Source organism: Phragmites australis, chromosome 6, assembly GCF_958298935.1.
Source record: "Phragmites australis chromosome 6, lpPhrAust1.1, whole genome shotgun sequence".
In the NCBI taxonomy this organism is placed as follows: Eukaryota; Viridiplantae; Streptophyta; class Magnoliopsida; order Poales; family Poaceae; genus Phragmites; species Phragmites australis.
The window spans coordinates 10,756,375-10,782,721 of NC_084926.1; the positions used below are offsets into that span (position 1 = coordinate 10,756,375).

Here is a 26,347-nt window from a genome sequence, read left to right on the forward strand (position 1 = left end):
CCAGAGCTATCCTGTATGTACGCCGAACAATCGCTGCAATATATATGCCCCGCCTGAAAAGGCTCTGCAGTCGCTGAAACACCACTTAAGTAGTCGTTTTATATAAGGAGTGCTGACGCTGTCATGTGTCTAATCATAGTTGATAGGAAATCTTTTTATCTTGTCAGCCAAGATAAGAAAGCTGAATTATCTCATCTAAATACTAGTTATATTCGAGTAGGTTAATATAATCGATACCTTATTAGTATAGGTTCTTTAAATCCTCGAGTATACTAAGTTCTGTAGATTCAGATCTGTAACATCCGGAGTTGTTAAAAGTGCGCACGACATATTCTATCAATATACGGTGTATTTCCTATACATACATTAGTTAGATTTTCGACACAAGCATAAGCAACGACTGATCAAGGCAACAACAGCGGATTTTCCCCGTGCTTCTGACAGAAAACGTGATTACTTAGCTGCCGTAACATCGATGGCATCTATGATAAGCTATTCGGCTGGAAAAAGGCATATCTCTGACATCATATGAAAGCGGCTGATGAATTAGCAGGCACTAGCTTGGAGCTTTGGACTATAGAACAGGGCAAACAGCTAGTACCGACGCAAGTACTGTACACACGGTACTAATCGAGCTAAAGGCCCTTTAAAGGGCTGCCTTGCTAGACTCCAGTGTCCACACTCCATAGTACTGCTCCAGCAGTCCAGAGAGGCGCCATAGCCCACCATCACTTAGTCTGAAAGCATCATCAATCTTGTCACGGTTGCCACCAAAAGGAGAGATCCATCTTAGAATTTTCATCCCCAAGAACCACTTTGATCGATCGCAAATATGAAGGCATATATGGAGGGAGGCCAGTTGGGGACTTGCCTTCCTAACTTCCTCGTGCCGGATCACTACGCCTTCCCTCTTCCTCCCCAACTTCAACTACCGAGCCAATCAAAGCTTCTCCAGATGCCATTTGACCAGGTAGAAGAAGCCGGGAACCAGGGCGTGACGCTCTCCTCCGACCATTGTGGGCTATACCCGCTGCCGGCGCTGCCGTTTGGCTGCTCCGGTGCAGCCATGGCCGTCTGCAGCGGGAAGCCAACGGCCGGTTTGATTCCTAGTATTGGCCCTGAGGAGGTGAGGTGCACGTTATGGTTTTGTGGCCATGTACACTTGGGAAGCTCGTGCTACATATCCGTGTTCTTTCTTGTTCTTATGTGGGGTGTTTTGTTTCTTCCTCAGGTGTGCACCTCGGTGACGAAAGGTTGCAATGAGAGTACTACTTGTAATGGCTCTAGCACATGGTATACCTCCTCTCCTGTGATGTTTCTGAGATCTTTGGCTATGTTTTAGGGTTTGATGTTGTGCATGTGGTGTGTGAGAGTGTTATTAGGTGGAAGGGCTCGGCTACGATGGCGGAAAGAGGTAAGATGAAGGTGAGGAGGAAGATGAGGGAGCCGAGGTTCTGCTTCCAGACCAGAAGCGACGTGGATGTGCTGGATGATGGTTACAAGTGGAGGAAGTACGGGCAGAAGGTTGTCAAGAACAGCCTCCATCCGAGGTATTTCCAATTTTGAATGCGCAATCTGCACCCTAGAGTATTTCTTAATTAAATTTGCATAGAAGTTGTTCAGGCTCTACTAATTATACACTGCATGCATGCATGGCATGCCTTTCTTGTTATGAATATCTTGAAGCTACCAAACCAACAAGTAATCTAAGATGATCAATTTTATGTGTTGGGGATCTAAGAAAGCAACTACTTACTTTAATCTGAAAGATTGTTGATGACAGAACCGGGTTGTTGCTAGTTTCTGCAACCGATTAACGGTAGATCCGGTAAGACTTATCCGTGACAAATATGTTAACAAATTTGTACTGAAGCTGTGTGCTAGCTGGTTTTGCAACCGATTTCAATTTATGTATCCATAAGCTAGTCTCCATGGTATATATATGAAACACTCAAATAGAAGAAGAGAGAAGCATGTACATCACATTAATTATCACTCGATGCTAGAATTCGAGAAAATATGGACCAATGATCTCTAAACTGAATTAGTGCAAGGTTAGATGATTAATTTATTATTTTGATTGATACAAATACATTTATGAAAACAAGAGCTTAATCAACCAATAGTTCTTGCTTGTTTTTTAGATGAAGGAATAAGATTATTCCAGCATCTGCACAAAATTATGCACGTAGCCGTTCATTAATACAAAGTTTAATATAACACCCGGCATTCTGGATAAATTATGTAAAAAAAGAGTATCTTCAAAATTAGCTAGATAAAGTCAAGCACAAAGCCTATTACTAAACAGCCAAACATGCCAGGCATAAAACTCCATCACTGTTGTTTCCAATCTTTGATATGCATCCTTTATAAGAAGCTGATCTTTTGTCTTCTGTAGCAAAGACCAATAACGAATCCAGTATGCGCCCCTGAAAAGAACCTGCATGAAAGAGTAAACTTTTTCTTGTCAAAGACTACATCATTTCTACTTAACCAAATTGCCTAACAAAGAGTACTAGCTGCAACCAAAATGTGGTTTTTAAGTTTTTGACTCATTCAATTTAGCCAGCTACCAAACATATTGGAGATACTTGTTGGTGGATTTAAGCCAAACGTTACTTGAACCACTTGCCAAATAAATTTAGCAAACCTACATTCAAAAAATAGATGTTGTATTATTTTATTATGATGACAGTAACAACATTTGGTACTATCTTTCCAACATTGTTTTGCTAGATTATCTTTGGTTAGAGTTTTTCCATTAAAAAGAAACTATAAGAAAACTTTAATCTTTAGTGGAAGTTTTAGCTCCCAAAGATACAAGTTTGACATAACCCCCTGAGCATACCCTGTGGTTTCAGGTCACGCGTGGAATCAAAATTTCACAAGTGGCTGCTTATGATAACCGTATATGAAAATGAGATGATTATCATAGAAGTTTTTCTTTATGTGAATCGCCGGTGCAAAAGATCATTTTCAGAAGCAGTTCCTTATATGATCCGTCTCTGTAAATGAGATGATTACTACAGATAGTTTGTTAAGTGAACCGCTTGTGTAAAAGGTTATTTACAGAGATAGTTCTTTACGTGAACCACATCTAAAAATAGTATAATTTTCACATACGGTTCTTTATGTAAACCGCTTCCGATAATAGATTTTCACATACATATTCTTTTACGTATGTGCAAATCGTTCATTTTCATAGGCCTTCGATCAAAGATGGATGTCTAGATGAAAATAAATTTTAACCCGCCTTTGAAAATTATTTATGTAATAATGATCGTAGTGTTTCATGCATGCATGGTCTATGGGCTATGCAAATATAGGTGCACATGATCCTAGTGTTTCTTCAGAGATAAGAAGCACACACATGGAAGCTCAGTGCCCATTTTCAGCACACTAGTTAGCTACGAGCTAGCCTAAGAGATAGACGCTTGTCCCCCCCCCCCCCCATCCTTTTTGGAGAATAGATATGCTCATATGCATGATTAAGTGATACTTTCATACTTGATTTGTGCTAGAATTAACACTCAATTCACTTGGACTGTTTGGATAGGGACTAAACCCCGCAAAATCGTTTGTTTCCTGCTAATGTTCATGGTATGAATATAATATTAATAATTTGCAAATAAGATCATGTAAGAGTATTATGCTTTAATGTGCAGTCTTAAATTTATTTGCTTACTGTATATATTTAATTAGACCATCATCTGTTGCTTAACCATGATAAAAATTTCTTCACAGGAAAATGAAGTATAGATTTTGTGTAGAACAACTTCTCGAGCACATGCAAAGATATATGTACGAGTATAGTTCCTAGCTATAGCTAGCACTAGTAGCAGCAGCAGCATATTTACTTGGAAGTTAAATACCATGCACAAAATTGCATCCATCCTAGTTAGGGTAGAGAAAATTAAGTAAAGACAACACAGCATTGCCAATAGATGATAATTACTGTTTTAGCTGGAGAACATAGCCAAAAAAAAGTATTTGGATTTTTATTTGTTTTCTTTTTTGTGAAAAATATGGTAGATGAACTAGATATGAAATATCATAAAATAGAGATAAAAATGTACGTTAAGTTTAGCACGTTTGAATAAACTGGCTGGCATATGGGCCTAATTAATTAACCCATCACCCGTAAGTCCTGGTCACTGATAGAGTTTTCCCGGAGCTACGTACAGAATATACAAGAGATTTACGATCGATTAGTTCATGGCAAATTAAACATTGTGCAAAACAGGAGTGTGCGGGTGACAATGCCAGTTTCACGCCTATATATATACTATAAATTGATCGATCGATATGCATGCATTTCTTTATCTGAGTACGTTTGGTAGATGCTTATCATATATACATGTGCCTGCGCGCAGGAGCTACTTCCGGTGCACCCACAGCAACTGCCGCGTGAAGAAGCGCGTGGAGCGGCTGTCGACGGACTGCCGCATGGTGATCACCACGTACGAGGGCCGCCACACGCACTTCCCCTGCAGCGACGACGCCACCTCCGGCGACCACACCGACTGCTTCAGCTCCTTCTGAAACAGAAGCTAGCGCGCTGCGTGCACAGTTTAAGTTTTAGCTCAGAAGCATGAGCAACGCAAGAGCCCCAAGCATTAGTAGTATGCTTCAAAACCATGCTCCTCAGTTTTGATGGACGAGAGGACGCGTCGCGCGTACGCCCTGCTGCTAAGCGCGCGGATGATCGATCCATCTCTTGCAGGCAATTAATAAAGCTATATTTCTTTCTTTGTGTATATGCTACTGCTAGTTAACCTCCGAAATGAGCAGCTTTTTTCATTGGAGAAAGAGAAAGAAAAGCAAGCATGGATGCACGTATGCCTGAAAGGCAGGTAGAGGTGTAGAGCAGGAGATGTACGTACCCAGGCGATCCGGTTGGCCGTATGCATGTAAATATTAGATCGTGCCTACATAACGTACTACGGTGGCCGGGCGACGCCTGACAGGACAAGAAGAGCTAGCGGCACACCTTTATGTACACTAATGATTGTGGAACAGGCACCTGTTTCACTGACCGAAAACGAACACGGGCTTCCAAACAAACCGCCATTAATTCGAGCTTTTGGTGTTCTTCAGACATCGAAGACATGGGGTTGCAAAGTCATGATATATACTCCCTTCGGAGGTCATAAATACTTTTCGTTTTTTATTTTTCACGACCTTCAGCGTATAACATTTAATTATTATTTTTATTATAATATAGTTATAATATTTAATAAAAATACAATATTATGAAATTATTTTTTAAGATAAATATGATTTTTATATTTTTAAACTGAATATTTTGAAAGCTATTAGCGATCAAAGTTTTAAAAGTTAATTAAAATGATAAATATTTATGATTGGATGGAGTATTTGCAAGTGCAACGTGAGCTGATCAGGTCCTCAGATGTGGTCGCCGAAATCATTGTGAATCGAGCGTGTGGCAGGAGGGGTTCATCATGATCAAGACACGTGTGTCTGGGAAGAAAAACGCCTCTTTGCCGAGCCTTGCTTGTTCTCTATGGCGAGCAATCTCTATTACTTAAAAAAAATCAGAAGTCTATTATATCTTTATGTATCTGTTCCGCTCCCCCGTCCACACGCACGCCAACCATGGCCTTGGGCCAACCCAGTGGTCCCTGCCATCCATACGAAGATTTATACAATGAAAAATAAAAATTATAAATTTTATTGTACATATTAGTTGATCATTGACTATTTCGATAATGCTTTAAATTTTGAGAGCAATGAAATATAATATTTTTTATTTTTAAGTATGCCGTTGTTGAAAAATCGACATGTTTATTTTTTTAAATTTGTTGGCGGGCAATAGTATCTTAACTTTAAAAAAAGTTTAGCGGACTTCATTTTTTGTATTTTTTATTTTCGAAATCTAAATGCTTGCTAGCTCCCATGGCCTTGGGCCAACCCAGTGGTCCCTGCCATCCATACGAAGATATATATATATATATATATATATATATATATATATATATATATATATATATATATATATATATATATATAACACGTCTGTTTGAAAAATAGCAGTAATATGGTAGCATCGTCCGTTCATTGGGCGAGAATAGTTCTCGCCCGATGAACGAGCCAGACTATGTGGGGTCCGGCAGTCAGTACATTAAAAAACTAGAGAAACAAATATGTCACTCATTCATCAGGCGATATCTTTATCTCTCCTAATGAATGGACGACACATTGCTTTGACCAAATTAATTTAATTTGTGGTAGAATACATAAAAATTTTTATTGAATCGTTTAGTGCATTAAATGTTTATGCGATATTTTAGATACTTGAATCGGATAGAAACGAAAAGTTGAATACGGTGATTTTAATGGAAACTGTGACATACATGGGCGTTGCAAGTACGATACACGATCATTATAACCTAAATCAGTATTGCGTCTAAACCTAACACGTCTTAAGGAATGTAAACAACATGATTATAACATCTGGTCTATTGAGTGTAACATGTGTATTTTCCTTTTCTCGCCGCTTCTGGTATGCCTCACGCGCCTATTGTGCCCTCTCACGCTTCCTCTCCTTCTCCGCCTCATGGGCATCCGTCATCTTCTGCTGCTCTTTTTGAATGTGCTTGCGCGATGCTCAGTGTGAAAGAGGAACACATCCGCTTTGGACTGCTTAGAATCTAGCCACTATAAGAAGTCACATGGTGGTAACGACGACTGCAATGAAGAACAAAATATTAAGTGGTAAATCTTAGTTGTTTCGAGAGTATTTTGGTCAAAAGTTATTACCTGACAGCGGGAGCCAACATTGATGCTTCTCTAGGGTGGATCATACTCATAGTTGCGGTACATGAAGAACCTCCTTCTGTAGGTGTAGGAGAACTTGAAGGACTTTATCACCATGCAAATGTCTCTATACCAGCACATGGGTACTCGGACTCCATCAGGCATAGTATCCAGATGTATTTCTTAGGGAATAAATCGGATGCCATATTTTGCCGAACTGTAGAGGTTGGGGCTACTGATTTGGTTGTACATGTGGACATAAGATCTTCTATTTATATAACGAATTCATACCGGTGCATGGACTAAGTCCACGGAAATCGGTCCTAAAAAGCAATTGATTCTACAATAAGGTGTGGTCATATCAACTAAAAAGACTATTTCTGAAAATGCTACTTCTGAAAACGCTACATATAAAAAGCTTACTTCTGAAAAGGCTAATTCTGAAAAATATTTATCTGAAAATAATACTGACGAGAATGCTAGGTCAGAAAAGGATATGACTGAAAATGGAGTACATGTTTACTAATTTGAAAAGTTATAGTAGAAGATGTCAATTTGTGTTTTCACAGTTTGATGTGTGTGGGTAACATAAATTTGACGGTAATATTACACCATGGTAAAAGGACGTATGCTAGTACAACACATCTATAAAAGGCTCTTGTATCTAGAAACTGAAGCCACAATGATCAATGGAGGGTAGCGGCGGGAGGGAGCGAGGAATAAGAGGGGCAGGGAGGCTGGCAATGAGATGGGAGGGTTCGTTTGGACTAACTGAGTATGAGGAGCCTCTGTACACCTTCCCTCTGTATGATAGGAGTAATTTTTGTCCCCCAAGTTGCCTACGGATTTACAAGCACCCGATTGAACTCTGGCCCAAGTGCTCCCATGGCTACGACTACATCGTTCAGATGTACGATGAGAGCTTTTATAGGGGCGTGGATTCTTCCGATGTCCTTTTGTTAGGGTGAGAACTATATCACCATGACCGTCATATTCATGTTTTAAAATATTATACATTGTGACCTTCACATTTCTGTAGGCCTCCGATGACGACCCGAGAACTGCCAATACATGTGATGGGTCAATCCTCATGTTCTTCAGTATATCCAAGATTACATCCACCACCTTTGAGAGCAAATCTTTGACTTGCAGAGGGAGGTTGAGAATATACCAAGTCCTTTTGTAATACACCCAAAGGACACTTTTGTATGCATCGATCCATGGTGGACTTGCCCATGCCGCAATAGGGTTTCTCCTCCTCCACCTCACGCTACTCGCCCTCCTCTGTTTGTGTAATACGATGCTGGAAATTATTGGGACTTAGGAGCCTCATAGAAGTTCACACTAAGTCAGTATGATTAGAACCATTATCAGGACGACGTTGTAATTTGTGTATCGTCCCTTTGATGTTCGGTCTTTTTACATTCTCTAAGACATGTTAGGCGAAACTCCAGTACACAACTAGGGGTATTGCATATGCCATTGTAAGGTTGGTCAACGTGTTTATTAGGATTGTTAGGAATGATTGTGGTATGAGTGTATGGTCCGAATAGAAACAGAAAATAAAAATACAATACATGAAAGATATTATGACAATAATAATAGCATAGTAACATGAAGAAACCAACATTATATTGGCACTACCGTGGTATGATAACCTATTACCCTATATGTTACGTCCCCTCTTGGGGATGATCCCCTGGTCACATCTGCCCTCGGGACCCTGTGCCACTGTGCTTTCACCTGGTCAGTTGAGTACGTTAGCGGGTTGGGTAGCACAATCATCCACGTAGGCCGTCCAATGGACGATGGAGTGGCGTAGCTGTCCGGGAGGGTTGTGTCCCCTTAAGTGGTGCACCAGGTAGCTGCGACGCATCGAGATCGTCACTCTCTCTGAAGATGAATGAGTACCTAGGGACCTGAGTACCCTCCCTAGTAAGCAACTCCATATAGCTACCATATGTGTCTACGTCCCGTAGATTGTCGATCTCTGCATATGGAACAATAAAGGTAACATGTTAGCTCTGATAAAGTGTTACATATGTAACAATTGATTAGCCATGAAGCAAGTATCGTATCCGAGCCATGGATGCGAGAATTCAAAGGACCCGAGTCTGTGTTGGAATGCTACATGGACCCGCTGCTGGCGTAGAAGTGGTCACCTGCACCAGTGAAGGCTGACCTGGACTTTGTGGTGCCGTGGCGGGCTTCATTGGCCCCGGGGAAAGAATGCCTAGGCCATGCACCAGTGTAGTGTGAGTTAGTGGCCCTGGAGAAGGACTGCCTCGCCGAACTGCCACTGTAGTACCATTGAGAAGTCGGCGTGAAAGATGGCCTCGACGGCTCAGCGGCGAAGGTCGGACGTACTGGTGGGTGTGGCGGCTCGATGAACTCCTTGGATGGGCGTTCCAGGAGAGGAGCAAACTATCATGCTCCCGCGTCAATATCCGAGGATGGCCTACAACTGAGTGCCCTGAACACCTTGTTCACTTGCTGGATAATCTGGCCTAACTTTGTGCTCACCTCGTCCCTAGGGACCTCGAGGCCACTATCAATCCGGAGCTTGGTCATTCGTGCCTCGACGTCAATCTAGTGCAGAATGTCTCTCTGCAAGCAAAAGTTTCATTTTATTACTCATTTTTTTAGCAACAAGTGTAGTAAATGAGGAATTCGTGTAGCATTGTCTATCCTCAAGCAAACGCGACTGATCCTTGTGCGTCGGATACGTGTCACTAAAGTTAGGGACATGCCTTAGAAGCTCGGTCAGTTTGTACATGACCCGGGTGTGCGTTCGAGCCACGAACTAGGACATGTACTCCGTGTACACCTCCTCAGAGTGCAGTCGATCCTCATCGACGATGTTCTCGAAAGCATGGTCCCATCTCTCAACCCACATCTGCACACAAGTCATAAACGTGCTCGTGCTATGAGCCCTCTGTGCGTCATCCTGAAAAAACATAAACATATGAGTAAACATGTTGTAGTGTGTACAATAAAAAAAGGTAAGTATATTGTTATGCACTTGTGTATGTTCGTAGGCCTGGTCCTAGTCATCGGGAGCAGGAACGACTAGAACTTATCGAATTGTTGTATCACATGATGTGTTGAGTACTCCTCGACGTAGATGTCGCTAACAAGGGTGCACCGGGTGAGCGAATATTCATGGTCCCGTAAGCACAGGACCGAAAGTCCAAGCGGAGTGCGTCGATGTACTTCCTCCTCCGTGTATAGCCTCCAGCGGATGTCATTCACAGTTAACTCATCGAATTGGTGAATGGAGTCCGGGTACGCGTGGTGTGTTTGCACACTAGACCAAGATGGTTGTGCAACCAAACTAAGTTAGACAAACAAAGAAAGAAAGTAATTAACAAGTGCATGCAAAGTTCAGAGCTATTACCCTATGTCTGGACCACAACAACCCCATGGTCAGCCCATCGACACCGTCCGTAGCGAAATGGTACGCGCTATGGTCCAAAACGGGCCTACCGATGGCGATGCGCTCGTAGGACCACATTTTAAGCAGTAGGGGATACCTAGTGAGGATCGCTTTATTGTCAGTCTTAATGCATGCATCGCACAAGCCACAGTACACCTCAGCCAGCATAGCAGAACCCTAGTTGTACTACCGGACCTCCCTCGGGTCGGTGTCTGCAACCTCTCTGGCGTAGGGGATCATGCTCCTCAAGATCATGTTGTCGAGGGTCTCGATGAACATGGCCCACCCGAACAACCACAGAAGGTATGCCTCCAGGCGGCGGGTCACATCCTCGTCACCTGCCAGTGGGTGGATGTTGTTCGCCTGCCAAAAAAGGAACAATTTCAAATATCTTCATGTATTAGTAATGTAACAAAGATGAAAAACAATACAAGACATACGTACCATAATCTGGACGAGAAAGACTTTTGTTGGTGTGGGAAATTATCTAAATAGTATTCTAGTTAATCATTGAGTCAGTCATTTACATAATCACGACTGCAATGATTAATTAGAATATCATCCTGGTAGTCCCGGCATGTGATTTATACCTAAGATCGGAACACACGCCTTTTCAATATATGTCATCACAACAAAGCTTAATAAAGAGCGAGTAATAAAATTATATTATAAGTCTTTAGAAGATTATCATTTACAATAATTTGCAACGCACGAACAATAAGAGGATAAAAGAACAGTCTCACATCCTAGCCACCTAGAGATACAACCGAGTTGAAAACAAAAACCGTGAACAACAAAAGATGGGTGGAGCTATTTGCCCTGAGGCACCACCCCAAAATCTCATCACTCGAGTAGTTTGCACTACTCCTGCCCATCACCTACATCGGCGGGCGTGAAGTAACCAAACAATAGCTCCTCCTCACTTGTAGCATTTGTTAAAGCAGCGTGAGTATGAAGCTACTCGCAAGACTTAATCCATAATGGGTACATATAATAATTTGACTCTAAGGATTATGCATTTGGATGAGTTAGCAAGGCGGCCACAAGTTTGAGTAGATTCATATGCAAAAGTAATTTTGACATAAAAGTGTGAGCATCTACACTTAACCACATATACCCTTCTATCCTAAAATTCATAACACCAACATATCTATAACAGAACCATCTTATCTCATCAATAGCCATCACCAACTATTTCCCAATATACCATACCATTATCTCACATCAGAAATCTACGACTGCTGCAAATGGACAGAAGCATGCTCATGATCGAGAGCGCGATAATTCGAATTATTCTTATACCCTGCAAGAGGGTACATCTTTACTCACACGACTCGAGGATCATTCAACTTGCGTGACTAAACAGACCCACACAAGGGTATACTCGTGTCAACCTTTCCCAAGTAAGCCTCAACCGTTTGAACAGGCGCCTCTAGGTGCAGGGATCATCTAGAACTACTCCTAGAGAAAACCAGATACCCATACAAGCCTATTATGCCCACGACACCCGAGACATGCAAACCAAAGGGTCACAGCTACACGAGGTATTCGGCTCATCCTTCCCATAATCAGATATTTGGTTAGTACAGAAAGTGTTAGAGATAACTGCAACAGCAGTTGATGCTTAAACAATGCAAGCAGTCTATGGCATCCGTGTTCCTCTCCTGACCTACCCCTAGCACCACCTATATCTCACCTCATTCTCACAACTCATACTTACTAATATCATAATTATCTTGGTGAACAATAAAATAAGCACTAAGCTCACGAATAATGGTCGAACCACTGCTCGACTTCTACTGAGGACCTATGCATTCCTAAACATTTTGGTCAACCTTTTAAGTTAGGTATTCTACCCAGGTTACAAGGATAAGGATTATCAATAAGATCAAGGTAGAAATAATACAGCGATATAGGTTCTACCCATATAGCCCGACATTAGAATGCTAACATGCATAACTTACATAAGCAATGACTTATCAGTTTAGACTCCACATGATCCAAATTATAAGATGAAATATGCTTAGATGATTATCTTACTGCTCCAACGTCTGCCTGAAACTTCCCGTGCAACACTCACGAAACTCCAGTGGTTTGGTATCGCCTTCGATTACTTGGATAATCGGTGCGCCAGTCTCTAATAAACCAAGAATCCATGGTATAAACAAATAAAGGATGGAAAATTGTGCATATGATGCATGCTTGAATAACAATAAAGCATCGTGTTTCGAAAATATTTGCAAAATATCGACAAACGACTCGAGTTGGAAAGGTTTGAACCTCGGATAAGACGTCCTAAGTTCATAAGGCTTCGAGTAGCTGGCGGTCAGACCCAGCGGTATGGCGACGGTCAGACCGTTGGTGTGCAGAGAGTAAGATGTGCCAAAGGATGTACAATAATCAGAAGCTACACTCCGACTCTAGAAGCGAAGAAATTTTTCAAGAACAAGTTTTGTTGTCTCTTTTCCAATCTGCCTGAATCTTGCGGGCGAGATTCCTTTAAGGTGGTAGATTTATCACACCCTGTTTTTTAGATTTCTCAATTTTCTAAAATTTTCCAATATTAGATTATAAATTAAATAATTAGAATAGGAAAACATTATTTTCTAAATTCAAATTCCAATTTGAATTACGTTATTATTTGTTTGTATGCATTCATGCCGATTAATAGGCATTCAAGTTTTGTTTTGTGTTGTTTGTTTTCCATGGATCCAGTATTTTATTCATGCTGTTTTGGAATTTATTTGAATCATTTGAAATATATTTTATTTCTAAAATACCAAAATGTTTTTATAAGTTCAAAATATTTTTATTTGGCTTCTAAATGTTTTCAAAAGCTTGCCGGAATTTTAGGCGCGCTGAAAGTAGGTCGGGGCGTGGCTCAGGTGGGGGGGAAGGGAAAAGCATGCTGGCCAGGGAAAAGAAAAAAGAATGGGCCGCAAAGAATGGGAAGCAAAAGAGAAAATAAAGGGAGATTTGGCCCAGTGAGGAAAAATGAAATTTTATTTTATGGAATCAATTTCAAACTTTTCGAAAGCTCAAATGGCACGTCTAGACGTTTTCAAAATTATTATTTTTTACACAATAAAACTCTAATACTTCTATTCTAGCTTGAATGCAACACTAAAATAAATATAGCCTAAATTAATTATTTAATTTAGAAAATAAATTTACACCTAGGGTTTTGAGACAAATATTAACACCCTAAACTAAAGAAATGATATTTCAAAAAGTTGAAAATAAGGGTGTTACATCATATCTTCATCATCACCCTCATCCTCCGCGTACCCTCACCCTTCATCTCCCCAACTGCCTTCTTATTCTTCAATTGCACAAGCAACATAGGAGGTCAATCTCTGTGCACAACATCATGCAGTTACCTCTTCGACAATTCATCTAACCTGAGCGAGTACACCTTCCAGTATACACCATCACTCAGATGATTTCCCACAACGCTAATGATCATCTCTTGAACATCAGAGTCTATTTTAAAACCCTGCATCACCCATATGTACAAGTGTCTGACACTTTTATACTTGGTCTAAAAATACCCTTATCCATTGACTAAAATACAGGAATTACTACCCCTTCTAGACCATATAATACTTCACTGCCCTATAAAAAATCATAACTATCACTAATCTGACATACCTGGCAAAAATCAACAAAAATCGTGACAGAACAGAAATAATTATGTAAAACTAAACTACAATGGTAAATTCACTACAAACATGGTCCACTATACTGCAACAGAATATTAGCTAGTCGTTACACCAAACACTTCCAAATCCTACATCTATTACCTCACTTATACCTACACTATATCTAAATGATACATCTAATATCTAATATATATCTAAATACTATATCTAATTGATAAAATATATATACAAACATGATCTAATTGCCTAAACTATGTATAACACTATTAAACCTATATCTACATTCTAACATACGTCTAGTGACTATCCTACTGGATTAGTAAAAAAAAATTTAGATCTAACTTCTTACCTATGATAAAATCTAGCACTAGTGACTATCCTACTAAGTATGTAAAAACAGAGAAAATATACCTCTTAACTCCGGTAGAGCTTCGCCGCAATTTTTTTCTCCCCTCCCCTCTCCTGCTCTCATTCTCCTCCCTCTCTCTTGGCTGAGTTCAAAGTAAATGGGGACGCTAACATCTATGTGGCCGTGCCGTGAAATTATATACCTAAAAGGTCTCGTCCACTAAACGTGCAAAACCTTTGAATTAGGCCCGCGAGCGTCGCAACAACGAAGAACTCGCCCCTTCAGTAGACAAGAACAAGTTCTCATTTGTTGAACGGGTGAGACCTTAAGACCGTTGGTCCTCGTAAGATCTCGTCCATTTAGTGAACGAGATCTCACCTGATAAACAGATGACGCTAGCACATGTATAATTTGCATTAAAAAATATCTCTATTATTTTTTTCAAAGGGTGTAGTCTTAAAAATATTAAAAAATATATAAAAAATTATCCGGAAGCTACAAGGTCAACTTCGTATAGATGGACCACGGCGCCCCTCACTCACCGGCTCAACCACACGTTTTCGACGAATCGGCCTGCTAAATTATACAAGTTGGAGTCGGCGACGTACGCGCACTCGACAGCTAGCTACTCAGCGTAGCGTCGGCTCGCGCCCGCCCGACTCCAGGAGTCCTGTGGCCGTCGCGTTGGGGGCGCACGGGCCGAACGGCAACTCCTCGGCGCGCAACCGTGTTGGACGCACCGCGAACTCATAGTGGACGGGCGGTTCTTGGATTCGCGCTCAACAGTCCCACGCCGTCAGCTACGCGTGGTGCCGTGGTCCCCGTGACTGCCGTGCCCGCCCATGACGAAGCCGAGCGGGCGTGGTGGGTACTCGTGGGCCGCAATCCGCCCCAGGTTTCCACGCCTCGGCCTGGGAAGCTCAGTGCTAGCCCAATGCTACTACTGGTTTTCGGCTGGACTAGGATAATGGGTCGATACGGTATGTCTGTCGAATTTTTTATTTTTTTCGAACTTTTTCAAGATTTTATGCCTGTTTCAAAAATAATAAAATCTACCATACTGTCGTCCGTTCAGCGGATGAGACTTTCGTAGCTGCGACATCGTGCGAACCCACCCAAAAGGTCTCGCCCGCTGGGCATGGTGGGTACTCGTGGGCCGCAATCCGCCCCAGGTTTCCACGCCTCGGCCTGGGAAGCTCAGTGCTAGTCCAATGCTACTACTGGTTTTCGGCTGGACTAGGATAATGGGTCGATACGGTATATCTGTCGAATTTTTTATTTTTTTCGAACTTTTTCAAGATTTTATGCCTGTTTCAAAAATAATGAAATCTACCCTACTGTCGTCCGTTCAGCGGATGAGACTTTCGTAGCTGCGACATCGTGCGAACCCACCCAAAAGGTATCGCCCGCTGAGCGGGCGAGACCTTTTGAGTATTTAGGCCAGCTGGGCCGACCCTGTTGACGCCAGCACTTCATTTGACACATTCAGCCGAGAGAGGAGAGGAGAGGGAGGAGAGGGGAGGGAGATTTGTGTGGCGAAGGCCTGCTAAAAAAAGAGGTACTTTTCTCTATTTTTAACAAATTCGGTAGGATAGCAACTAGTACTATGTTTTAATAGAGGTTAGATGTTAGATCTAGATTTTATTTTACATACATGTTAGTATAGCCACTAGAAGTAGGATAAAATGTAGATATAGGTTTAGAATTAAAGTTAATTGTAGTTCAGCAATTAGATCATATTTATACGTATATTTTAGCAATTAGAAGTAGTATTTAGACATATTTTAGGTATTAGATGTAGGATTTAGACATAATGTAGTTATAATTGATATTATAGATGTAGGATTTAAATATGTTTGATATAGCGAATCGGGTATATGTTGTTGTAGTATAGATTACATGTTGGGCTACGCTTGTAATGAATTTTGCATTGTAGATGTAGTTTAACATGATTCTTTCTGTTATGTCACAATAATATCATAATTGTTGTCAATGGTTGCCAGGTATGACGGATATGTGGTAGTTTAGAATTTTTTACGGGGACAATGAAATCTTATATGGTCCGAAAGGGGTAGTACTGTCCGTATTTAAGTCAATAGACAAGGGTATATACATATCAATGCAGAAAAGTGTCGGACACTTGTATGCCTTGTTGATGCGGAGTTTCAAAATAGATCCAGTTTCTAAATGTTTTCAAAAGCTTACCAGAATTTTAGGGTCTTTTGCTATGTAAAGATGCTTTTTGACTTGAAAAGTGCTGGTGCTACTTACCTATGATGTATTCAGCTCATCCTTTGACCACAACTCAATAGGATTGTTGAGGCGTACATCGATGATGTGGTTGTGAAAAGCCAGACCAAGGATGACCAGGTTGCAGACCTACAGGAAACGTTCAACAACCTTCAGAAGTACCACATGAGACTGAACCTAAAGAAAGTGCACGTTCGGTGTCCCATCAGGGAAGTTGCTTGGTTTCCTCGTGTCTAGTCAAGGCATAGAAGCAAACCCTGAAAATATCAAAGCTATCGATCAGATGGGATCCCCGACCAGGTTAAAGGAAGTTCAGAAACTAACTAGGTGTGTGGCAGCATTGAGTAGGTTCTCAAGGATGGGAGAGGGGGGGTTGCCACTCTTCAATGTTCTGAAGAAGAAGAACCACTTCCTGTGGACGCCAAAAGTGTAGGAGGCCTTCCAAGACTCATCGATGACCAGGCAAAACGTCGACCTTAGGAACACCCTGCAAATAGCATCAACTATGAAAATCCAAGTCATAAGAAGGCTCGAGGGTAGAAATTTTGGAAATGTTGAACTTGCCCTCCCACATTGTGCTCTCTCTAGAGGGGTGAGATCACATAGCAGAAGGGCACTGATCAGAGGACCGTCTTTCCTCGGGGAGCTTGGTATTAGGATTCGAACCCACGAGTTGGCCTCGTCATCGATAAGATCTGAATAACAGTCGATGTGTGAGAGGTTGCACACTTTTTGGAAGAAAGGGCGGTACTGGGGAATCGACGGCATGGTAACCTGTGAAGCTCGACTGGGTCTCGTCATTCGGTCCGAAGTACTTGAACGTCGAGTGCGCTCGCCTCCGTAGGGGACACAAGCGGCGCTTGATGTAGTTGTGGACGACGTCCAGCCCCGTCAGCCTGGCTTTTCAATGCTAACCAGCTCGTTTGGTCAGGGTCAATAGCTCTAGGGTGGTCGCGGGTGAATTTCCCCAGTTCTCCGTGACCTGAGCCGACGTGCTCAGCACACGAAGGTTGTCCAAGGAATCATCAGTGAGATTGAACCAATCCTCCCTCCAGCCCGACCACGATAACTTGAGACCCACCTCAATGTAGGAGTTTGTGGCGCCATCATGTAGGCAGATCCCGTAACTCCCAGTGGCCGACCCAATCACCGACCAGGCTACGTAAAAGAACCAGAAGAGGTCGAGGTATGGCTCGACCCTAACAAAGTTACCGCACAAGTGAGCGAAAATGCTCAGCATTAGAATGGAGTTGGGGTACAAAGCAATGACGATAGTGAAGAACTCGGAGAAGGATGACACGAGGCACACCAAGAAGAATAAGACAAACAGCATGACCTCCCCTTGGTGGAGGGCGGGCACGCTCTCCCCGGCACGGTACCCTGTTGAAAGGAGATGGGTGAGCAGGCCAGCCTCGTGCAACGCCTTCAGCCTCGGCATGTCGCACTTAGATCTAGGGAAGGCAGAATCGCTGCCGGTTCATGCCATCATATTGCTGTTGAAGATGTTGCAAGGGTAAGGACAGAGACATTTACGGCGGAGGACACGAAGAGCTATGGGCGCAAAGAGGCTTGGGTGATGGAAGACAGCGAAAGGATTCTTGGATGGTTGTGGGTATTCCAATTTAAAGGACCTCCATAGTATCTCAACACGGGTTAAATTTGCCCGAAATTCGAAAGGGTGCGCGTGGGGAACTGAAATTCCCACGAGCATAGCAGCAATTAATGTTTCTCTCTCCCACGTCTTTTCTTTCTCTGTAACGAAAATTACTCTATTAGGTCATAACTGTGATTTTGGTGATTAATGACAACATAGTTATTGGGACTAATATGTTTGTCAAGAATATATTATTAGTAGGTCTCATGAATGCAATACATGAAAAACCCATCAAAGTTAGGACAAAGTTTGATTGAATTGGAGAAATCTAAGAAAAAATGACTACACTGAATAGTCCGGTGATACCACAAGTGTACATATCGTAGCATTTTTCAGAAGGAAAAAAAATTGAGTTGAAATGAGATTATACTTACTGGAAGATCCGGTGATCACAATCAATGTACACCAGAGCCGTTAACAGAAGCTTTGCAACTGTCGAAGACTGAAGGTCAATACACCGGAAGGTCCGGTGATAAAAAGACAATGCACACCGAAATGTTTTCTGGAACTCAAAGAAGATGAAGATATACACACCAAAAGGTCTGGTGATCAGAAGATAAATATATCGGACAGTTGAATAGTGAAGAAGTTGGCTCGATCAGGCTCAAGTATACACACTGGATAGTTCGATGATAGAGATAAAGTATACGTCGAACAATACAGTATTCAGAAGTGGTTCTGAGTGGGTTCTAACGGCTAGTTTCTGAGCTTATACACACCGGATGATCTGGTGCTTGTACTACTATTTTCACCGGATCATCCGATGTTTATAGTAAAGTTGAGCCGTTGGAGCAATAGCTAGTTGGCGAATTTGATGCTATATATACCCACCCACTCAGCCATTTGAAGATACTGGAGTACAGAGAAGCTCGTATACACTTGAGACGACATCCAAACCATCAAAGTGCTTAAAGTGTTCATCCAATGCAATTAAGCACACCATTAAAGAGTGATTAGTGCTTATAAGCTTAGAGAGAAGAGTTGCTAGGTGCTTCAACCTAGAGAGTGGATCAAGGAGTAATCCAACCGTGTACCGGTAGGTACACCGGAGCCTTGGAGTCTTTGTGACTCATCGGTAACTTGTTGACCCTCCGACTTGGTGTGGAGCGGTGGCAAGAAGATTGTGTGGGGACACCGAGACCCTTGTCTTTATGATAAAGCTTTGAAGTGAAGACGATATAGAAGTGACCGGAAGAGAGGTTAGTAGTGAGACCTTACCTTGATGGCTTGGTGGCTCATCGTGATTGGGGCCTTGTCTTGGTGACTTGGTAGCTCAAGAGACATGACCGGAAGAGACTTGGCGACCGGAAGCATATCCTTTATGGAGCTCCAACATGAACTAGGGGTAGCTTGTGTGCCACCGATATCACGGGATAAAAATCCCTTATGCTGAGTTTGTCTCTCTACCTTATTTATGTTTCCGTATTTACATACTTGTAATTTACCTTGCTGAAGTAGGTTACAATCATCTGAAACGGTAGAGTAGACACATTAGATAAATCTAGAGCACATTTAAATAAAAATAGAGATAGGTTTATCTTGTAAAGTTTTTGAAGCCATTAGTTTTTAAGTGTCTTAATTCACCCCCTCTTAGGACGTTACCGTTCCTCACTCTCTCTCTCCCATGTCTTTTCTCTCTCTCTTTCACATTTTTCTCTCTCTTTGGACGTTTAACCTCCCTCAAGATACGATTTCCCGAGTCGATCATTAATGTGGGCTATGTCGGCGACCACTCTTCGGGCAAACTTGTGGTCACCTGGCACCTAGGTGGTGCGATTATACCCGACCACGTGGCATGCAGTGATCACTCCCTGAGTAAATTTATGATCACCTAGGGCCTAAGGGATACGACCAGACTCATCACGACAACGTGGCATGCGGCAACCACTCCCTAGGTAAACATATGATCACCTAGGGCCCAGGAGATGCGACCAGACCCGTCCACGACCATGTGATGTGCAGCGACCACAGATACCCGCGGTGAACCACTCAGCCCACCATATTCACGAGGGAGCTTTGAGGCTACTATCGGTGTAATAGGTAAAAGGATGCTCCACGTAGTGGGTCCCACACCACCAAGCATCAGCCAGTAGCAAGTATTGTCAAGACCATGGCTACATTGTGCGACCAGGACAAAGCTCGCGTGACTAGCCCACTAGTCGCAAAGCGAGGTCCTACAACCAGTCCTTACTAGTCGCAGAGCAGGTATTCACCTAACTAGTCAAGTCTCATTTAATGCTACCTACTTGAGTGTTTTCCCTCCCACATACACTTGCTTCCAGCGAGGCACGGTCATGGAGCGGTGTGGAGTTGCAGTGAGACATCACGTAGCATTCAATATCGTAGTATGGTCTACGGGTGAGCATGATGGCGTTTAGTGATGGTACATGACGCACAGAACGACCAGAGCAGAGCATGCATACCTACCTGACGTCATGATGAGTTAGAGGTAGTTGGCTCCGTCAGGAGTAGATCTACCACAGGGTTTGGTATGGTCTGTTTGTTTGTAAATTTTTGCCTCTAGTATGTAAAGGGGTGAAGACTTTGCTAGTAGAAAAAGAGGATATTATGTGATAAGTTTACCTAATTAATAAAACAATACACAGGATATAGAGCTGTTATCACATGGGAGGCTCGAACCTAGATAAATCCTGATGTTTTTAGTCTAGTTTGATACACATGTATAGGAAATACCGATTAACACGTCTGTCGTCTAATATACGCAGGATTATTGTTAGGGATCATCCCCGACATGTATCTTAAGGCAAAGAGCCACTTTTGATATATTACCATGACTTTAGGTGATTTAAGCCGTTGGATGGAAGATAAAATGGTTAAATTTATCACTACAGTATACATGTTACAATACCAAATAATAAAGTAATATATATGATCGAAAGAATTAAGTGAGGGAATAAAATAAAAGAATATAATTTTATATTACTAATATTTATTGAAGCATTTCTTCATATTCGGATACGAATATTATTCATATCTATATCTATTTTTAAGAAAACAGATTTAGATATATTCATATCCATATCTATGAAACGAATCTAGATATCAATTGAATACAGATTATTCTTACTATATTTACGTTTTATCGAATAATATAGCCTATCTATTTTTCACCCTTAGCTCAGACTGTCCGTCGCATGTGAGGAAGTGCCCACGGTGCATGTCTGCCTTAACCAGCTACCATAGCGCGGGAGCGGAGGTTAAGTAACCAACAGCTAATCGAGTGACCTTGGTCCCGAGGACAAAGAACGAGAAGAAGTGCGAGGAAGCGGGGAACGAGAAGAGGGTGATGGCCAGTCGCACGAGACTGCGTGCCCAATCGAATTTGATGGATCAAGGATGCGCCCCTGTTGCAGCGTGACCTTTAACCGACCACTACGACGCAGGAGGGGAGGTCACTGAGGCGGCTCTTCAGCGAGCGAGGAGAGCATGTGTTGTCAACTAGAGAGGACTAGTGTCTAGAGAATGGGCGCATAATCACTGGTTTCGAATCCAATTTCTTTTATACACGAAAATATTGATAGATTACGTCACCAGCCGTGCAATTTGCCCGGACCACTTACTGGTTAACACATAGGAGAAAGACATCTTTCGTTATCCACACGCATCAATTACATCGTATGGTAGGAATACCAGGTAAAAATCTATGAGATACATAGGCAACCATAATACAAAACACATATTATTACGAAACACCCATTTTTTGCGGTGCTATTATGGCAGTTCAGTTAAAATTGGTAATAAAGTATCAATTTTTATTCTTATTAAAAATCGATAGTAATAGTTTGATCGGCAAAAATGATACTAAAAATCAAGTATCGATGCTGGTTCAATTAAAAAATCGGTAGTGTTATAGCTATAAACCGATAATAATAATAATATATAATATATTTTTAGAAAATTTATAACTTTTCCATACGAAACCGAATAGATGAAAACTTTATATAAAAATAGTAGCTCTTAACGAGACCTACAAGTAACAACATTTTTATTCAAAGTCATTTTAATGCTCAAATAATCTTCACAAGTTATGAACAGTCATTTCGAAAAATATCTCATTGCATTATCACTATCGCTCTTAATACAGACCAGCAGTGATAGTATTATTACCAGTCTATAATATGAATCGGCAGTGATGCGTTTTTTAGAAATTTATAACATTTTCATATATAATCAAATGAAGATAAATTTATATAAAAATTGTAACTCTAAACAAGATCTACAACTTTATAGTTGATAACCTTTTTATTTGAAGTAATTTTGATGTCCAAATAGTTGTCACAACTTTCAATCAACAAGGGTTAAAAAGAAAAAATATTATATTACTCTCAATAATCAGTGATAAGTGAGATGGTAAGAACATTACATGCAAGGTGAGATTTTTTAGATTTGACTCCCATGAATCACACGCAAGTATAATTCATATGAAAAAACTTGCGACTTATGTGACTCGCGAGTTTCGATCTTGTGAAGTGTACAAGGGTTGGTCAGGGTTAAAAATATTTTTTTACATTTTTCAGCTTCGATTCATGAGCCGAGTAGAACCGATCGTAATACTCTGGTTGTATGGATAAAAATCAATAGTAATAGATTTTTCGGTAGCAATAATATAATCATTCAAATAATCCAATCTTGTTGACTTAACTCAACCACTAATCTATCCACTGCTACCCAAATTTGTGGAAGAAATTTTTATAAGACTCCCACATGAAAGACCCCGCGAGACACTGATCCACGCTATCTCTTCTTTGATTCAACGATTGACATGTATACTAACAGTAGACACATATCACATGAGGAAAACGAATCTTTCGAAAAATCAAATCTTATAAAATTTCTTTCTCAAATTTGCTCACCGAAGATGCCGAATGTAACGATTTTTAGGTTCAAAGCTCCAAATCAGCATAAAGAAAAAACAACGAAAACCAAATTAACCGTATCTGTTCACCTCCGTTCTTATATACCAGGCTCTGAGAAACTCTCCCCACCTGCTCTCCACCAGCCCAGGAGCTCAACACGTGCACCACAAAACAGGGGCCAGGGAGGCGGTAGCCATGGCCGAGTGCGAGGAGCTGGTAGAGAGCGGCGCCGAGGACATGCCACGCGTGGTGGCCGCCCTCGCCGGCATCCTGGAGCGCGTCACGGAGCGCAACGACGCGGCGGTGGCGGCAGACCTGTCCGTGGCGTCGGCGTTCCGGGCGACGAACAAGCCAGGCATCTCGGTGCGCGCGTACATGGCGCGCATCGCGCGGTTCGCCAGGTGCAGCCCCGCGTGCTACGTCGTCGCCTACGTGTACCTCGACCGCCTCCTCCGCCGCGGCCGCCGCCTCGCTCTCGCCGTCGACTCTTACAGTGTGCACCGCCTCCTTATCACCGCCGTGCTCGCCGCCGTCAAGTTCTTGGACGACATGTGAGTCGCTCTCCATACCCATCGTATCGTGATCAAGTGACCGAACAATCTAACTACTCTAGCTAATTTGTAGCGTACTTGCAAATGATCTTCTCTATTAGTTGCTGTTGGTCTATAATTGGGAACGCAGGGGTCATTTAACTAGGTTCGATTTCACTCTGTTCTTGTTATGTTCTTGATTCAGAATTTTAAATGTGTTGGATTGAAAACCTGATTTAAACACCTTGATTGTGAATTGCTGGGGAGAAATCAATTGGACCACCTGGATTTTTCTCTTCTTCTGAGATTCAGATTTATCATGAAGAATTCAAACGCTTTGGATTCTTAAGCAAAGAGTGGCTGTGACGAAGTGCTTTATTACAACTCGACATAGGCATCTTTAGCTGTTCCCTCCTCTTCCCAGCTTCCCAAGTTCAGAATTCTGCTACTAGCTAGGTTTAGTTTGGGAGTGCCTTCCAAGTAACTCAAGCATCATGCACAATCACAATGCTCAACAGAATTGTGTCGTCTTTTTTTAATCTTTGTAACTGTCCAATGAGGTTACTTCTCATAAGATGAAAAAAGGATACAACTGTCGGTGCTTTAGGGTCTATACAAAATTTTGTCTTTGAGTGTATAGCAAAAAAAATTGCAAAACACTCCTCAGTCACAATTTTTCGCGGCAATCATTGGCGCACACATACACTACCGTGCTAATCATGAAACAAAGAAGGTAAGGAGTAGGTTCTCACTTCAACCACGCTGTCAATCTAGGCCTTGCATTGGGTGATCCAGTGTTTGTCCTTGCAAACAAGGCACCATAGTATATAGACAAAACTATGCTTATCCAGCAAATCATCTTCAGTGGTTCCACTGTTGCTTCTATCCAACCATACGCATCCACCGTGGACCCGAGACATAAACTATTACCTTGTTTGATAGACCTACTAGCTTTGAGATCCATATATGATTTGAAGTTTGTATAATAAAATAAAATAATTTAAATATCTGTTTTATTTAAAATAAGAGCAAGATATACAAACCAAAGACCTTAAATCTACTTATAGCTTTAGTTTAAAAAAATTTAGAGTTAAAAATACCTATCTTCAAGAATTTTTAGAGCTGAAACTGTGTTAACATATCTTATAATTCCACAATGCATCCATCACCTTTCTGTGCCAGTTGTAGGGGATTGGGACACCGGCAACTTGCCATCTCTATTGATGTTTGCCGCTAGCTCACTTCCTCATGTCAGTACTCAGGGCTCAGAAGGAGAATCTATCACTTTCGTGTTAGTCTTTGCTAAGAGCGATACTTATTGGGGAACTTAGCATTCTTAAAAGAGAATTGGTTTGGTGCCTGTTTGGTCATTTTTATGTTTTTTGTTGTGCTTTTGTTTGGTTGCTGGATTCTTCCACTGTTACTGCCATTGTGCCGTCCATCATTGGCCAAACACAATCATAAGACAGGTAGAAGACTGAAAGAGTCAAAGTTGATGGAAGTTTATATGTGCAGACGCTACAACAACGCGTACTTCGCCAAGGTCGGGGGCATCAGCCTGGTGGAGATGAACTACCTGGAGGTGGACTTCCTGTTCGGCGTCGGGTTCGACCTGAACGTGACGCCGGGGACGTTCGGCGACTACTGCGCCGTGCTGCAGTCCGAGCTTCTGTGCGCAGAGGCTCCCCCCGAGCCGCCGACGCAGACGCCGAGGCTGCAGTACTGCTGCCTGTCCGAGGACGACGCCGGCGCCGGCGCCAGCTGCAGCTCCCAGCAGCAGCTCGCTGCATGAAGAGCAGGCGTGCATGTGACTGTGTGAGTCGGTCCGTGTCACCGTGTGCTGTTGCTCGTCACAATAGGGTTAGCCAGCATGGAATCTAGTTTCGCCTCCAGGTCTTTAAAACGAAGTCCATGGGATGGGGAGTAAGAAGTCTTGACTTCATACCGTCAGGAAATTTGTATGTGAATATATAGGAGAGCTATTGGAGGATCAACAGGCACAGGAAAGGACGAATGATGAGTAACTATTTGCTATTGAAAAAAAATACTATTACGATGTACCTCGTTGGGAGGGTCTATCCAAGACCATACCATCTTTTCAGAATGGCCCTAGGGAAGAGACGAAGAAAGTGGCTTTGCTGTTGATGCTTTGAATTGGGGCAATCTTGCAAGGTTCATCAGCCATAGTTGCACCCCCAACCTTTTCGCACAAAATGTCCTCCGTGATCATGACAATATTAGCATTCCTCATATAATGCTTTTTGCTGGTGAGGATATTCGTTCCTCCCCTTAAAGAGCTACCATTTTATTACCATTATGAAATAGACAAGGTTCATGATTCTTATGCTTTTGTGGGTCTAATGAATGCACTAGATGGTTGTATTAAATTTTGTTGTGTATGGTTTCTTTAGACATTGGAAAACCTCCTTTGTTTTAGGTGAGATTTTTTCCGACTGTATCTTGTCTTATAATTTTAGTTTGTAAATATTATGCTATTTCGCTTCAGTATGGTTAAATGGTAAGTCCTCCAATACATGAAGATTTCCTGTTTTAACTGTCCTCGATTCATGTTTAATAGATGGGAAATTCTTCACATACAATCCGTTTGTACAACAGCATATGGCGCGCTTTAAAAAAATATGTGCATTAAACAAAAGTTAAATCCTGCCCATCTATATAACCCTTCTTCATTAATTAAATTCAGCTGCATTAGTCTAAGATCAAGTCAAAGGGCCATGCTGACCCACCATCAGAAATAGAACTCCCTCCGCTCAAGAATGTAGGAGTATTTTGTTTTGAAAAGTTATTAAAA

The 26,347-nt window shown here is 41.8% G+C and overlaps 2 protein-coding genes across 2 annotated transcripts; both read left to right on the forward strand.

Moving 5' to 3' along the window:
• The first annotated feature begins 638 nt into the window (after window positions 1–638).
• Window positions 639–5,167, forward strand: LOC133920446 (probable WRKY transcription factor 57). Its single transcript, XM_062365066.1, has 4 exons — window positions 639–1,126; window positions 1,232–1,293; window positions 1,383–1,550; window positions 4,374–5,167. The coding sequence occupies exons 1-4, from the start codon at window positions 833–835 to the stop codon at window positions 4,540–4,542; spliced, it is 693 nt and encodes a 230-aa protein (XP_062221050.1). The 5' UTR covers window positions 639–832; the 3' UTR covers window positions 4,543–5,167.
• A 17,958-nt stretch (window positions 5,168–23,125) lies between these two features.
• On the forward strand, window positions 23,126–25,678 carry LOC133921644 (cyclin-P4-1-like). Its single transcript, XM_062366608.1, has 2 exons — window positions 23,126–23,556; window positions 25,051–25,678. Exons 1-2 carry the CDS (start codon window positions 23,201–23,203, stop codon window positions 25,325–25,327), a joined length of 633 nt encoding a protein of 210 aa, XP_062222592.1. The 5' UTR covers window positions 23,126–23,200; the 3' UTR covers window positions 25,328–25,678.
• Window positions 25,679–26,347: the final 669 nt, after the last annotated feature.

Bases quoted from the DNA above. Each gene is read 5' to 3' on its own strand.
- LOC133920446 (XM_062365066.1), top strand. From the start codon at position 833: ATGAAGGCATATATGGAGGGAGGCCAGTTGGGGACTTGCCTTCCTAAC. The intron at 1,127-1,231 runs GTGAGGTGCACG...TTTCTTCCTCAG, and splicing joins CTAGTATTGGCCCTGAGGAG to GTGTGCACCTCGGTGACGAA. The intron at 1,551-4,373 runs GTATTTCCAATT...GCCTGCGCGCAG, and splicing joins AAGAACAGCCTCCATCCGAG to GAGCTACTTCCGGTGCACCC.
- LOC133921644 (XM_062366608.1), top strand. From the start codon at position 23,201: ATGGCCGAGTGCGAGGAGCTGGTAGAGAGCGGCGCCGAGGACATGCCA. The intron at 23,557-25,050 runs GTGAGTCGCTCT...TTATATGTGCAG, and splicing joins GTCAAGTTCTTGGACGACAT to ACGCTACAACAACGCGTACT.